Genomic DNA, 13,783 nt, shown 5'->3' on the forward strand with positions numbered 1-13,783 from the left:
AGGGGTTTAAACCCACCACAGGGTCTTTGCACTGACTGTTCTCTCTGCCTGGACTGGGGTCCCTCACCTCCTTCAAGTCTTTCAATGAATGAGCCACAATTGGTTGAGGTCTTCAGTACCATCTGAAGCTTCCCAAGGTACCTACTCACCCCTCCCCACACTGAGGCTCCAAACCCTTGGTCTCTGTTTCCTTCTTGGCTTGGTGTCTCCCTCCCTTAGAACATACCTCCTGAAGAGCAAGGAGTTCAGTCTGTTTGTTCGCTGGGTACCCCTAGGACAGTGACCTGCACACAGTGGCTGCTCACATACTTGGGACCCAGTCTCAGCGTGGCCCTGCTCAGCCTTGGTCATGAGGGCTTTCAGGACCATCCACCCAAGACTTCTGGGACCCGATTCTGCTTTCTAACTTTGGGGTGGGGGGTCACAGGTTCATTCAGCAGCCCCTCCCAGACGCTCCTCCACAACCAGTATGCTCTGGGGTCGAAAGATAGACAATTCTGTAAACACCAATTTCTTGCTTCATTCTTTTATTGATCCACTGCCTTGTTCCACAAAGGATTTCTGCAATATTTGAAGACTCCAACAAGATAACAGACATTTAAAATCAGAGAAGAAATAAAGGAATCAAAAACAGGTAGGATCTTGGGCTCTCACGGTGGACCTGATGTGCACTTGGCCCTGCCTGGAATCTCCCCTGGACCCGGGCTGGCAGGGGAGCTTCGACGAGGACATTCCAAGGGAAGTGCACATGCAAAGTCCCAGAGTGGGAAATGGCACAGCCAGGTGATGGGATTTCCAGAAGCCTGTCTGGCTTCCCCACACCACTCAAGTTCTTTGGAGACAAAGAAGTCTCCTGAGACATACACAAGGTTACATCTCTTCCAGGATTGCAGTCAGCCCTGATTCAGCTCAAGTCAAAGCCCTCTCTGATCTCAGGATCCTTTTCTATTTCCTTGTAAATGATGACTCATTCTTCAACCCTGTTTTGTTTCCAAACTCTGTGACACAATGAACATGTTTTTCTTTAAAACAACAACAAAAAAAAACGTCTGCTAGGATAGGATATTCTCAATAAATATATGTGACAAAGGACTCCTAACTAGACAACAAAAAGGACTCCAATTAAAAAAAAAAAAAACACACCCACAAAAATAGATACCGAAAGGGCCAAGAAGTGGATGAAGAAGGTTCAGCCTCAGGGGTCGTCAGGGAAAGGTATACTGACGCCTGTGAGCCACCACGTCACGTGCACCAGAACGGCTAGAACTAGAGACTGGTGACCAAAGGAACACTCAGAACTGTTGGCAGGAGTGTAAAATGAGGTAGCCAGCCACTTTGGAAAAGGTCTGGTTAGTTCTCATAAAACTCATGGTCCTAAGACCATGTTCAAGAATGGTCACAGCATGTGTAATCCTAACGGTCAAAATCCAAAATCAACCCAAACGCCCATCAACAGTAGGCAGATAAGTTCATTGTGGAATATGCATCTGGTGGAATACTACTCGGTCATGAAAAAGATACCCTCAACAACGTGGGTTAATCTCACACAAAATGTTTTATTAAAAAAAACAACACTGAATCCTTAAAGGGCATACTATATGATATTGTTTACATGAAGTTTTAGGAAAAGCAAATTAGTCACAGGGTGGGGCAATGGCTGGAGGGGGAAACACAAATGGTGGGCATCTTAAATTGGGCGGTGGTCACGTGGGAGTGACGTCATGCTCACGCCTTCAGCAAACTAATAAACCCTGCAGTCACGTGACTCGGTGGGCGGCTTTGGATCCCAGCGGTTGGGGAGGGGGTGGGGCGGAGGTGTTGTCCAGTCCCGTTTCAAAAATGTAGTCTGTTCCCCACTCACCCACCCAGAGTCCTGTGTGTCCTCAAGCAAGTCCCTGGCCCTCTTGGGACTCAATCTCCCACCACCACCACCCAGTGAGTGGGTCCAGGGATCTCCAAGGAGCTTCCCGCATTTGTTTCTGGGGTTAGAGGTGGCCTTTCACCAGATCGCAAGCCAGGCTTCTCGGGACAATCGGGACAATCGTTCCAGCGGTGTGTGACCCTTACAGGTCTTCCCCAGGCGCCTGTGTCAAGCGCACCTACTTCCCGGCTTCATGAGCGCTTTCTGCAGCTTCCGGGGCTTTGCTGCGCGCAGGCACACAGCAAGCACTGAGTAAGTGGTGGCTGCGAGGGGACGGTTAGAACTGCCCTACAGGTCGAAACGTGTGTTTGAGATGGGGTCCTTGGGGGTGCCCCAGAGTCTCCTGCAGGTCGGGGCCAGAGGCCCAAAGGCCCCAGCACAGAGCTGTGCGCGGCGCTGCGCCTTTAAGAGGCGAACGGAATGTATCAAAACAGAGCGGCTGCGCGCCCACTGGTCGCGCGCCGCACGTGACCGCACAGCTGATTTCCTGCTCCCCCCTTTTTGTTGCTGCGGCCGCCGCCGAGTGTCAATTTCCGCGCCGCCGCCTGCGGTCGCCCCCCAGTGCGGCTCCGCGCGCCGCCCACCGAGCCCGCCGCGCGCCCCTGGCCCGGGTCCGAGCGCCCATGGCGCAGTCGCCGGCAGCAGCGTCGCCGGGCGCGCCGGAGCAAGGCTGCCCCATCCTCGTGGAGCACGACCGTCGGCGTCGCCAGTTCACCGTCCGGCTCAACGGTAACGCCGGGCCCGCCCGCCCCCGCCTTTTGTCTGCGCGCAGCTGGGCCGGGGGCGCACTCGCGGGCCAGGTGGGGGCGGGCGCCGGGGCGGCGCGAGCCTGGGAGCGGCGGAGGCAGGCGCCGGGCGGCTCCGGTCCCGCCTCGGCCCGGGGGAACCCGCACCTGCTTGGCCCGGCTGTTTTCCGGGATCCTGCCGAGGTCCCGGGGAGCGGGTGTCCCGCCATTTCCCCATTCCCGGCGTTGAGTGGCTTCTGGCTGCCCCTGCGAACCTTCGCTTTTTTGCGCAGAGAGGGCTGGAAGACCCTGCTAGACCGACCGGGGGCTGACGGACTGAGGGGCTTCGGCCCGTCAGGGGCGGGGCGGGGCGTGTACGGGGAGGGACGTCGTCTCCTTCAGACCCCGGCAGCTTTGGGGCTTGGCCAACTTGCCTCATCTCTGTGCGCCCGTTTCTCGCCTCTACAGTGGGATTAACTCCTGGCTGGTGGGAAGAATTGGATGCCCTAGTAAGAGTGAGGTTCAGAACAGCGCCTGCGGCAGGTAGTCAGTGCTGGAGGACATGGATTGGGCTTTACTGATTTTTTTATTTTTTTTTTGCTGGCAGGATCTTAGTTGCAGCATGCGAACTTTTAGTCGCGGCAATTTTGATTTTTCAGTTGGGGCCTGTGGGATCTAGTTCCTTGACCAACCGGGCGCCTTGCGTTGGGATCTCACTGGACCACCAGGGAAGTCATTGGGCATTACTTTTTAAACCAGAAGCGAAGTCAGGCCCTTCACCGCTTACTAGTCCACGCCCCCTCCGCCTGATTGTGAAATGGAGGGTTGAATTCCTTGCATCCCACCCTTCTCTGTTAATAACTTTTTCCTCCCTCCCAGCTGGACCTTCTGTGGTAGTGCCCAAGCTGGATGGGCCCGTATGGGCCACTGTGCCCTTGTCTGAGGAGGGAAGGGCGAGGCTTCCTGAGGTCAGGCGATGGGGGGAGGGGCAGAACTCGGATAGGGTCTTGTCTGGGCTGACTCCTCCCACCTGCGCTTGGAGGTTCTGTCGGAGCTGGGACTTCACCTTCTCAGACCCCATTTGGCTGTGCTCGGCTTTGAACCCGGCCCCAACACACCTCTGTTACAACCCACTCGTGACGTGGCCATCACCACCCTGTGTTCAGAGGAGTAAGCTGAGGCCCCCGCAGGCCAGAACTCAAACACCTTTTCCTTCCTCTTCTACGCTGTAGTGCCCACCCTGGCGCCCCTGGCCGTGACTCTCAGGGCTCCCCTGCTACTCTCATTCCAAGAGGCCACCTGGCTTTTCAAGGCTCCTGAGAGGCCTCTGATTTCCTTGTGGGTGTTCAGGAGACCCTCAACACTCAGAGAATGAAGAAAAAGGGGACCTTTGGGGGTGTTCCTACTTTTTTTCCCTAATGAGTACAGCCATTAGGGACACTCTCTTGAGTTGGTTGGGGTCAGGACTGGATGAGCCCAGCTGCATTTGTAAACTTGTCCCGTCTGTTGCCTCCTGCTCAGATGGCTGACTCTAAAGTGGACCAGGATCCTTGGCCAAGTTCTCACCAGTCTACAAGACTGGGCTGTGCATCCAGGCCTGAAATGGTCTGGGTGTGTATAGGGGTGGGCCGAGGGCTCCTCTGTGCCCAGGCCCCAACCCTGCCTCAGCTGGGGAGGGGAATGGCCTGCCATGGTTTCAGCCAGGCCCTGGAAGCCAGCTCACTGTGCCCAGTGAGAGAGGTGGACACTGAGGCTGAGAGGTGGAGCAGCCCTGTGGCTCCTAGCGCAGGTGTGTGCCAGCCATCCCCTGGCAGAGCTAGGCTGGTGAGTCCCCAGCAAGTTCCAGGTCTGGGGAGGAAAGAGCAGCTGTGTGCATTCAGTCCTTGGGTTTCCGGCTTGCCCCTCGCACTGGAGTCACTTATTTTATCCTCAGCATTGCTGGCGGTGTTGGTGGAGGGGCTGCTCTGCCCATTTTACAGAGGAGGAGACTGAGGCTAGGAGAGTGACCAACATGCCTGCAGTCTTGCACCTTGGAGGTAGAAGAACTAGGATTCATGCCACAAGTGCTTCTTGAGAGCTTACCGTGTGCCACACATTATTGTAAGTGCTGGGGGCTCAGCCATCTGAGGGTCACTGGACAATAAAGCATAGACCGTCCTGAAGAACAAGACCTGTGAGAAATAAGGTTGGGGTGTTGGGAAGATGCCGGTGCTTTTTGTTTTTGTTTTTTTGGCCACACTGCATGGCACGTGGGATCTCAGTTCCCCAACCAGGGATCAAACCCTGCCCCCTGCAGTGGAAGCATAGAGTCTTAACCACTGGACCACCAGGCAAGTCCCAAGGGCTGTTGTTTAGAGTCAGGTGTCCAGGAGGACCACCCCAGAAGGAGGCAAAGAAGGGAGCTACGGTGGCAAGAGTGCTCCTTGTGGAGGGGGCGGCAAGTGCAAAGGACCTGGGGTGCCTGGTGTGTACTGGGAGCAGCAGAGAGGGGAGAAACAGAGCCAGGCCACAGGACAGAGGGCATCAAGAGGCATGGAGGCAGGTGGCGCGGGGCTGTGGCAGGCATTATGAGAACTTGGCCTTGACTCTGGGTGAGGTGGGTGCCTGGGAGGGTCCTGAGCAGAGGGTGGATCGGTTGTCATGGGCTCCCTCAGACTGCCTGGGGGCAGGCAGCGTGAGCAGATGGGGAGAAAGCCCAGTTCCTTGGTGCTTGCTGAAGGAAGCGTGGACGGGGTGCTGACATGGGGTGTGAGAGGACATGGGTGCTCAGGCTTTTGCCTGACTGCCAGATCCAGGGCCTGAAATGCTGGGGTGACACGTGGGCTAACCTCAAATAGTGAGGACCCAGCCTTGGGGGACTTTAGGGGAGGTGCCAGGAAGAGGGAGCAGCTGGCTGAGGCAGGTGGCCCTGAGGGCCGCAGGGAGGCCGCTGAGCTGAGGATGGGTGGGGTCTGACTCTGCTTCCACGGGGCTGCAGGGACCGGTGGACATGTGAACAGTGGTCAGATTCCAGGCAGAGATTGAAAGTTCTGCCCACGGGCCTGCTGAAGGCTCAGACTGGCATCTGAGAGATGTGCGAGAAGGACTCGAAGCACCTTGGCCTGGCTTGTTCGTAGCCATGTCCCCAGCTCCCGAGAAGTGCCACGGACGGGCTCAGTGAACTTTTGTCAAGGGGGCAGAGGGGTGGGTAAGCACATGGTTGGATGGACAGACAGGCTGGCTGAGAGGCTGGAACTCCAGCTAAGTGTTTCTCCAGCAGGGGACTGGGGCAGACTGGTGCACGAGGCCTGAGAGGGTGTGAAGGTCAGTGGCCTGTGCCTCCTGGGCCCGGTCACTTTCCTGCGGACGCTAGTGTCTGCTGCTTCTGACCTTCCCCAGAGTCTAGTGGGTGGTCCAGCTCTCTGGTTTGTTCAGGCTCTGGTCTAGTTGGCAACCTGCTGAGTCCTGCTCTACATCCAGTGTTGGGCCTGGGGCTCCCATAGCACTGGGCAGGTGCTCCAGTGGGGGGTGCAGAGAGCTGGGCCTTAGGGGGCACCGGGAACCCTGGGATGCTAAGCTTGATGATAGCAGAAAAGGCCACGTGGGGCTCGGTGTGTTCTAGATGCTGTTTTAAGCACACTAATCCTCCAGACACTCTTCCTGAGGAGTGCTCCGTTGCATCCATACTTTGTGGATGAGGAACTGAGGCATGGAGAGGTGATTCCAGACCCAGCACCGAACCCCTGACCCTCCCCCCAGGCCTCCCTGCTCGTTCAGGGCCTCACCCTCCCACCCCCTCCCCACAGGATGTCATGACCGGGCAGTCCTGCTCTATGAGTATGTGGGCAAGCGGATCGTGGACCTACAGCACACAGAGGTCCCTGACGCCTACCGTGGGCGCGGCATCGCCAAGCACCTGGCCAAGGTAGGGCATGGAGGCTGACCCCACTCAGAGGAGACCAGGCCCAGTGGTGGCCAGGCCCTGCCCTCCCATGGGCTGCAACTGCCACCTACCCCCTGTCACCTCTACGCCCCCACCTCCCAGGCTGGGCCCCTAGGGACCCAGACGCCTGCCTTATGTGGGGCGCTCACTGCTGGGACCCAGCGTGCATGGATGGTAGGTGCCCAGTGAACTCTCCAGGGGGCCGAGCCTGGCGCCAAGGGTGAGGGTGGCCGTGAGTCCCCTAAGAGCTGCTCGGGGCCCTGCCCTCTGCTACCCTCCTGTCTCTACTGCCCCACTGCCCCTTTTCAGGAGCAGCTCTGTGCTGGTCTGTGGGGCCATCCTGTTACCAATAAGGAGCCCTGGGTAACAGGAGTGGGGTGGGAATCTGTTGGGCATGAGGGCGCTTACCTGCAGCCCCCAGTTCATCCGCAGAATGGGAGAAGAGATTGGAATCCTATCACCAGAGGGTCTCAGGCTGAAACCGGGGGTCAGGTGTGTGGGGTGCTGAGTGCTCAGGCGGTTCCAGACCCACTGGTTCAACAACTGCAGGCTGAGCGCTCCTACCGCTGGCCTTGGGATCCCTGTGAACACTGAGCGACCTCTGCTGGGAGCAGAGGGGGCCCCAGGTGCCCTGATCCAGCCCACGGGGTGGCTTCCTGGAGGAGGCATCCGGTGAAGAATGAGTGGAGAAGAGGGTTCTCCTGGGGCGGATCTGACCCTGGCCCCCTCGCTTCCCTGCCATGTCCCTCAGGCAGTTTATCAGTCTGCCTGGGTTTCCCAGCTGTAACAGGAGTGGTGACAGCACCTCTGCCTCCATCACAGACCCAAGGGAAAGCCTGGGGTGTGAGGGACTGGGGCTGTGACCACTCTTCTCTCTGCCTGGCTGCCAGGCCGCTCTGGACTTTGTGGTGGAGGAGGACCTGAGAGCCCATGTCACATGCTGGTACATCCAGAAGTTCGTCAAGGAGAACCCCCTGCCGCAGTACCTGGAGCGCCTGCAGCCGTAGCCCTGGCTCCACAGGGCTCGAGCCCGCCTGTCGGACCCCCAGGCTTTGCCCTGGCCTCCGTGTGCTCTCAGGAATCCTGGTCCCCACGGGGGACGGACTCAGAGTTATTTTTGTAAAGACACTCGTCTGTGGCCCTGGGAGGCGGCTGGCCAAGGGTGAGCCGTGGTCCAGCTGCCATGGCGAAGCGGAGCCCGGCTGTTCCTGCTCTGCAGACGGCGTGAGGGCCTGCAGTCGAGATCAGAACATGTGGATGGGGGCGTCCCTCTGGCCATGCCGGCTCCCCCTTGCTGCTCTGTGCTCTGTGAGGGGCAGCAGGGGGTCTTCTCCCCAGATGAGGAGCAATAAGGAACTATGTGTGCCAACTTCCAGGGCCATTGGGCCAAGCGAGGTGGCCCCCATGCTGCCCCTGCTCTTGACTGTGTGCCTGGTGCAGGAGATGACTACAACCACGGAGCCCTCCCTGATGAACAGGGCCAGGGATGGGCTGGGTGCCAGTCCAGGCTCAGGCTCACACACACACACGGCTGGTGTCTCCTTTACATACACACATGCACTTGCACGTGGCTGGTGTCTCCTTGGCAACCCACCCTGCAGGATAGTGGTCCTCTCCCTCCACCCCACCCCCATGCCCACCCTCCCCTTTCCATCTGAGTGTCTTGGGGATTCCTGCCCCTCATTGTGGGTGAGTTTTCTCAAAGAGGACCCTTGAGCTGGGGTGGGAGGGATAAAGCTGTCCTTCACAGACCATTCTCACCACCCAGAGGAAGAAGCAGTTCGGAGGGATTCCTGTGCAAATGCCACACATCAGAGCGTCCTTCCCTTCTGCAAGCCCATGGCCCATCAGGAGTCTGAGGCCCCTCCCAGACTGCCTTCCTGGGAACAGCTTGGGGAGCACCTCGGCACCTTTGTTCTGTGGGGCCTGCCTTTTTGGGGACTTCTCTTGGGGGCTGGTTGAGGCTCAGAGTACAGCCTCCTGTGTCCTGCTCCCCACAAGGTCCGAATTCATGCCTGCTCCCCTGTGGGGCCAGAGGGCAGCTCAGGAGTCCCGTCCCTCTGGGGCTGAGATGTGAGTTAACGGTGAACCCCTGGGATGACACGGCCCCTTCAGGCCACTGGCTGGGGTGGACTGCTTGCCCCAGTGACCCCTCCCTTTCTGACCTCGGCAGTCCTCTCCAGGGTGCTCCCACTTATATACATCTCACCCAGAAGTGGGGACATCTCCATCTACATGTGTCCAAAGGCCTGGCAGCCCTGAGTCACTGTCCTCGACCCCCACATCCTTCCCAGCGCCCAGCCCCCTTCTGGCCTCCAGGAATTCCTTAAAGATTGCAGAGCACCCTCCCTTTCCCTCTCTGCCCCTGGCTGTGTTTGCAGAAAGCTTTAGGGGAAGCCCTTCCAAGGCCACACATGTGCCCTCCTGGTGCAGCGTAAGAGCAGAGTAGGTAGTGGGCATGAGGGTGGACTGTCAGGCAGCCCAGGCTCTGGGCCGTTTCCCTCTCCATCATCACCCCCTCCCCATCCACAGTCCCCATGTTCAAGCACAGATTCTGTCATGAAAACTCTCCAGTAGCTCAGAGAGCTGGTGCTGATGCCTTTGCGGCCTTCTGGGCGAGGAAACCTGGTTCCAGGAGGCATTGTCCATGGGAGGGTGTCCTGCAACAGTGGCACAGGGGACCCCAGGGCAAGTTGCATGTGGAGGGACCGGAGGGCTGGGTGGCACAAGGGGACCCACCATGCCCCAGCCTGCATCTGTGTTCTCCCAGTGGGTGACTCTGGCTACCCGGCTGGCACACACAGCACTTAGTACTTGAACCAGGGATGTACAGGGTCCCCAGGGCCCTGCGGCACTGGGCCAGGGACAGCTCGTCCCCAGTTTCTGCAGGTGCAACCTGGGCCCCCTTGCCTCAGGCTGCCTTACAAAATGCCGCTGCTCTCACTACGGCCCTTGACAGCAGCAACGGCCAACTCCCAATTAGGTGGGTGTGCTGCAGACCCAACCCCGGAACCCCAATCTCCTCCACCAGCACTCCCAGTCCTGACACTGCCGGTGCTAGCCCGACTGTGTGACGTCTCAGCCTCGCCCTCCCGCCCCACCCATCCCAGGAAACTTGGGGAACCCTTACTCAGGAGGCAGGTCACGTGGGTCAGTTTGTGTGCCGCCAGCAGGGAACGGGAAAGCTCAGAGACCTACCAGGCCCCCAGCAGATGGCCCCATGGTCACGTGCTCTTCTGCCAGGACCATTCGGTAGGTCTCACCCAGTTGAGACAGGCGGCCACCCATGTGCCTTTCCCACTCAGGACCTGCTGCAGGTGGCGTCTGGGCCAGAGCTGGTCTCCAGATGGAGTGCATGACATTTCAATAAAAGGTGTGACCCAGTGTGGCTCTAGGACTGCTTCTGGAAAGGCAGGGGTGCTCGCCTCCGCTCCACCCCCAGGGCAGCCAGGCTCCCTGGGGTGGGAAGCCCTCGGGAGTGGGAGGAGCGAGAAGGGCAGACCTGGCAGGTATCTGGACTCCTGCATCCTCACTGGCAGGGAAGTGAGGCCCTGAGGTGCAGGTGGCATCAGGATCCGGGGGTCTGCCGGCTTCGCCTGTACCTCCTCCCAGGCGTGGGTCCCTCTGACTGAGGTCATGGTCAGGCCTCCAGCAGGAGGCTCCCTTCGCTGGGAACAGCTGGACGGGGGGACCAGGAGGAGAATGCCACATCATGTCATCTGCCCCTCTTCCCCCAGGAACCCTCTCGGGGCTTCTGTCCAGTGGGGGAGGCAGAGCACTCAGGCAGGCCAGGGCCAGCAGCACTTAGGACACGGGATGGAGAGCCTCCTGCATGGAGTCTGGAGCCCGAGGACTCCAGGATGGAGCATGTTCCTCTAGGCCCCCCTGGGGCCCTCTGTGGTCATGACTAGCTTGGCTTCCATAGCAGCTCCGTGAGAAACCAGGTATTGGGAATCGGAGGCTGGGGGTGGGGGGTCAGCAGGCTACAGAAAGGTGAGGCCAACAGGACCCATACCCAGTTCCTGCCCCCCTATGCCCGTGTCCTGTGGTGGGCCCTTGCAGGGTGATACCTAGGGACACGTCCAAGCAACTGCCCTACGGCAGCCTGGGCTCTAGAAGTAAAACCCATGCTACTCTCCACCCAAACCTGAATGAAACGGGGCAGGGACAGGACAGGCTCAGCGAGGTCCCAGTGGGAGAAGGGAGGGCAGGAGCCAGCAGCCAGGTGGCTCCAGGGTGGGTGTTGAGTGCTACAGATACCCACTTGACTGGTCCTCTCCCTCTGGTGTCCCCTGCAGCCACCTCTCGGGAGTCTGCTCACTTTCCTGCCCACGTACGTGTCAGCAGGATTTCCTCCAAGCAGCAGCTCGGGCCCAATGCCCCTCTAGCCTGCAGAGCTGCCATCCTCACAGCTGTCTGTCTCTCGCACATGTGGGATGGGACCTGCTGTGGAGGAGGCTGGGGACAGGTTCCAGGCATACAAACAAGGAGCCTGTGTGCTGAGGCCTGGATGGGAAGAAGACAGCACAAGCCCGCTGGGATCTGGACTTGGGGAGGGCTCTTTGCTCACAGCATGAGGCAGGGTCTCCTCAAGGCAGCCTGGCTGGCAAGGTGAACCTGGGTGGTTCAAAGTCCGGAGTTAGATGGCAGGAGAGACCAGCACACACAGATCTCAGTCTCTGGTTAAAAGAAAGCAGTTTTTTTTTTTTTTTAACTGAGGTATAGTTACTATACAATTAAATAAGTTTCAGGTGTTCAAGATAGTGATTCAGTTGGCCTGCCCAACACTTCGACAAACAATGCCCTGTATTAAATCCATTTTGTTTGAAATACCTAGGGTGGATTTTTCCCCCCTAATTAGACACTGACTACTCCATTTACAGTTGAGAAAGGTGATATTCAGAGAGAAAATGACTAACCGAAGGCAAACCCAGTATCTCTCCTGTCACCCTAGTCACGTTACTCAGTCACTATGCTTTGTCCTCAGCTCTTCCTTGCACACTCCTCCTCCAGGCCCCATGCAAATGCCGTCTCTTGAAAGGACCCCTAACCACCTGTAACCTCCAAGTCATCTATTACTTCATTCTGCTTAATTTATTATCACTCTGGAAATAGTTGTTAATCCCACTGGACTGGAAACTCTGAGACCAACTGCAGAACATGAAGAATCTTAGTTCCCTGACAAGGGATCAAAACCCTGCATTAGAATTACAGAGTATTAACCACTGGACCACCAGGGAAGTCCCAGACCAGGAAGTGTTTGTCTTAGTAAATGCTGTGACTCCAGTGCCTAAGAGTACCCGGCACTAAGCGTGCACATGGTAATTACTTGCTATAAGAATGAATGGCTCACTGGTAAAGAATCTGCCACCAATGCAGGAGATACAGGTTCGATCCCTGATCCAGGAAGATCCCGCGTGCCGCGGGGCAGCGAAGTCCATGTGCCACAGCTAGAGCCCAAGAGCCATAGCTACTGAACCCCATGTGCCCCATAGCCTGTGCTCCGCAACGAGAAGCCATCGCAATGAGAAGCTCACACTGCAACTAGAGAGCAGCTGCCACTAGCCACAGCTAGAAAAAGTCCTCACAGCAATGAAGACCCAGCACAGCCAAAAATAAAATTATATATAAGTATGTATATACTGTTGTTATTCAGTTGCTCTGTCATGTCTGACTCTCTGCGACCCCATGAACTGCAGCACGCCAGGCTTCTCTGTCCTTCACCATCTCCCGGAGCTTGCACAGTCTTATGTCCATCGAGTTGGTGATGCCATCCAATCATCTCATCCTCTGTCATCCCCTTCTCCTCCTGACTTCAATCTTTCCCAGCATCAGGGTCTTTTCCAATGAGTCGCATTAGGTGGTCAAAGTATTGGAGCTTCAGCATCAGTCCTTCCAATGAATATTTAGGACTGATTTCCTTTATGATAGACTGGTTCAATCTCTTTGCAGTCTAAGGGACTCTCAAGTCTTCTCCAACACCACAGTTCAAAAGCATCACTTCTTTAGCACTCAGCCTTCTTTGTGGTCCAACTGTCAAATCCATACATGACTACTGGAAAAACCATAGCTTTGAATAGGCGGACCTTTGTTGGCAAAGTAATGTCTCTGCTTTTTAAAACGTTGTCTAGGTTTGTCACCAAAAAGCAAGCATCTTTTAATTTCACTCACCATCTGCAGTGATTTTGGAGCCCAAGAAAATAAAGTCTCTCACTGTTTCCATTGTTTTATCTATTTGCCATGAGGTGATGGGACCAGGTGCCATGATCTTCATTTTTTGAATGCTGAGTTTTAAGCCAGTTTTTTCACTTTTCTTTAACCTTCATCAACTGGCTCTTTAGTTCCTCTTCACTTTCTGCCATAAGGGTGGTGTCATCTGCATATCTGAGGTTACTGTTTCTCCTGGCAATCCTGATTCCAGTTTGTGCTTCATCCAGCCCAGCATTTCTCATGATGTACTCTACATAGAAGTTAAATAAGCAAGGTGACAATATATAGCCTTGATGTACTCCTTTCCCAATTTGGAATCAGTCCATCAGTCTGTTGTTCCATGTACAGTTCTAACAATTGCTTCTTAACCTGCATACAGATTTCTCAGTGGGCAGGTAAGGTGCTCTGGTATTCCCATCTCTCATTCTCCAGTTTGTTGTGATCCACACAGTCAAAGGCTTCAGCCATAGCCCATGAAGCAGATATTTTTCTGGAATTCTCTTCCTTTTTCTGTGATCAAAGGGATGTTGGCAATTTGATCTCTGGTTCCTCTGCCTTTTTTAAATCCAGCTTGAACATATGGAATTTCTCTGTTCATGTATTATTGAAGCCTAGCTTGGAGAATTTTGAGCATTGCTAGCGTGAGATGAGTGCACTTGTGCGGTAGTTTGAACATTCTTTGTCATTTCTTTTCTTTGGCACTGGAATGAAAACTTACCTTTTCCAGTTATATATATATATACATCCTTTAAAAAATGAAGAAAAAAAAAAAAGAATGAAGAAAAGGGTGGTAAGGGAAGTGGCACATGATTTCTGAGCACCAGACCAGCTAGAACCCATCTGCCCTGTAGGCTACCTCTTTGCCAGCAGTCAGTGGTACCTGGGGGCCTACAGGAATTCCAACTCCAGCCATTCAGATTGTGCCCTCAGTGGGAGCTGTTACTATATGCTGAGGGAAACATGACTGTGATGCTTCCAGGTATCTGTGCATTAGCAGTGATCAAG

At 56.0% G+C, this 13,783-nt stretch overlaps 1 protein-coding gene across 1 annotated transcript; it reads left to right on the forward strand.

Moving 5' to 3' along the window:
- Positions 1-2,467: 2,467 nt before the first annotated feature.
- Positions 2,468-9,956, forward strand: NATD1 (N-acetyltransferase domain containing 1). Its single transcript, XM_040245764.1, has 3 exons — positions 2,468-2,650; positions 6,432-6,550; positions 7,459-9,956. Exons 1-3 carry the CDS (start codon positions 2,545-2,547, stop codon positions 7,573-7,575), a joined length of 342 nt encoding a protein of 113 aa, XP_040101698.1. The 5' UTR covers positions 2,468-2,544; the 3' UTR covers positions 7,576-9,956.
- Positions 9,957-13,783: the final 3,827 nt, after the last annotated feature.

This window comes from Oryx dammah, unplaced genomic scaffold, assembly GCF_014754425.2.
Source record: "Oryx dammah isolate SB20612 unplaced genomic scaffold, SCBI_Odam_1.1 HiC_scaffold_8, whole genome shotgun sequence".
NCBI lineage: Eukaryota > Metazoa > Chordata > Mammalia > Artiodactyla > Bovidae > Oryx > Oryx dammah.

Coding starts and splice junctions, on each gene's coding strand:
- NATD1 (XM_040245764.1), top strand. CDS start 2,545: ATGGCGCAGTCGCCGGCAGCAGCGTCGCCGGGCGCGCCGGAGCAAGGC. Junction 2,651..6,431: donor GTTCACCGTCCGGCTCAACG/GTAACGCCGGGC, acceptor CCCTCCCCACAG/GATGTCATGACCGGGCAGTC. Junction 6,551..7,458: donor TCGCCAAGCACCTGGCCAAG/GTAGGGCATGGA, acceptor CCTGGCTGCCAG/GCCGCTCTGGACTTTGTGGT.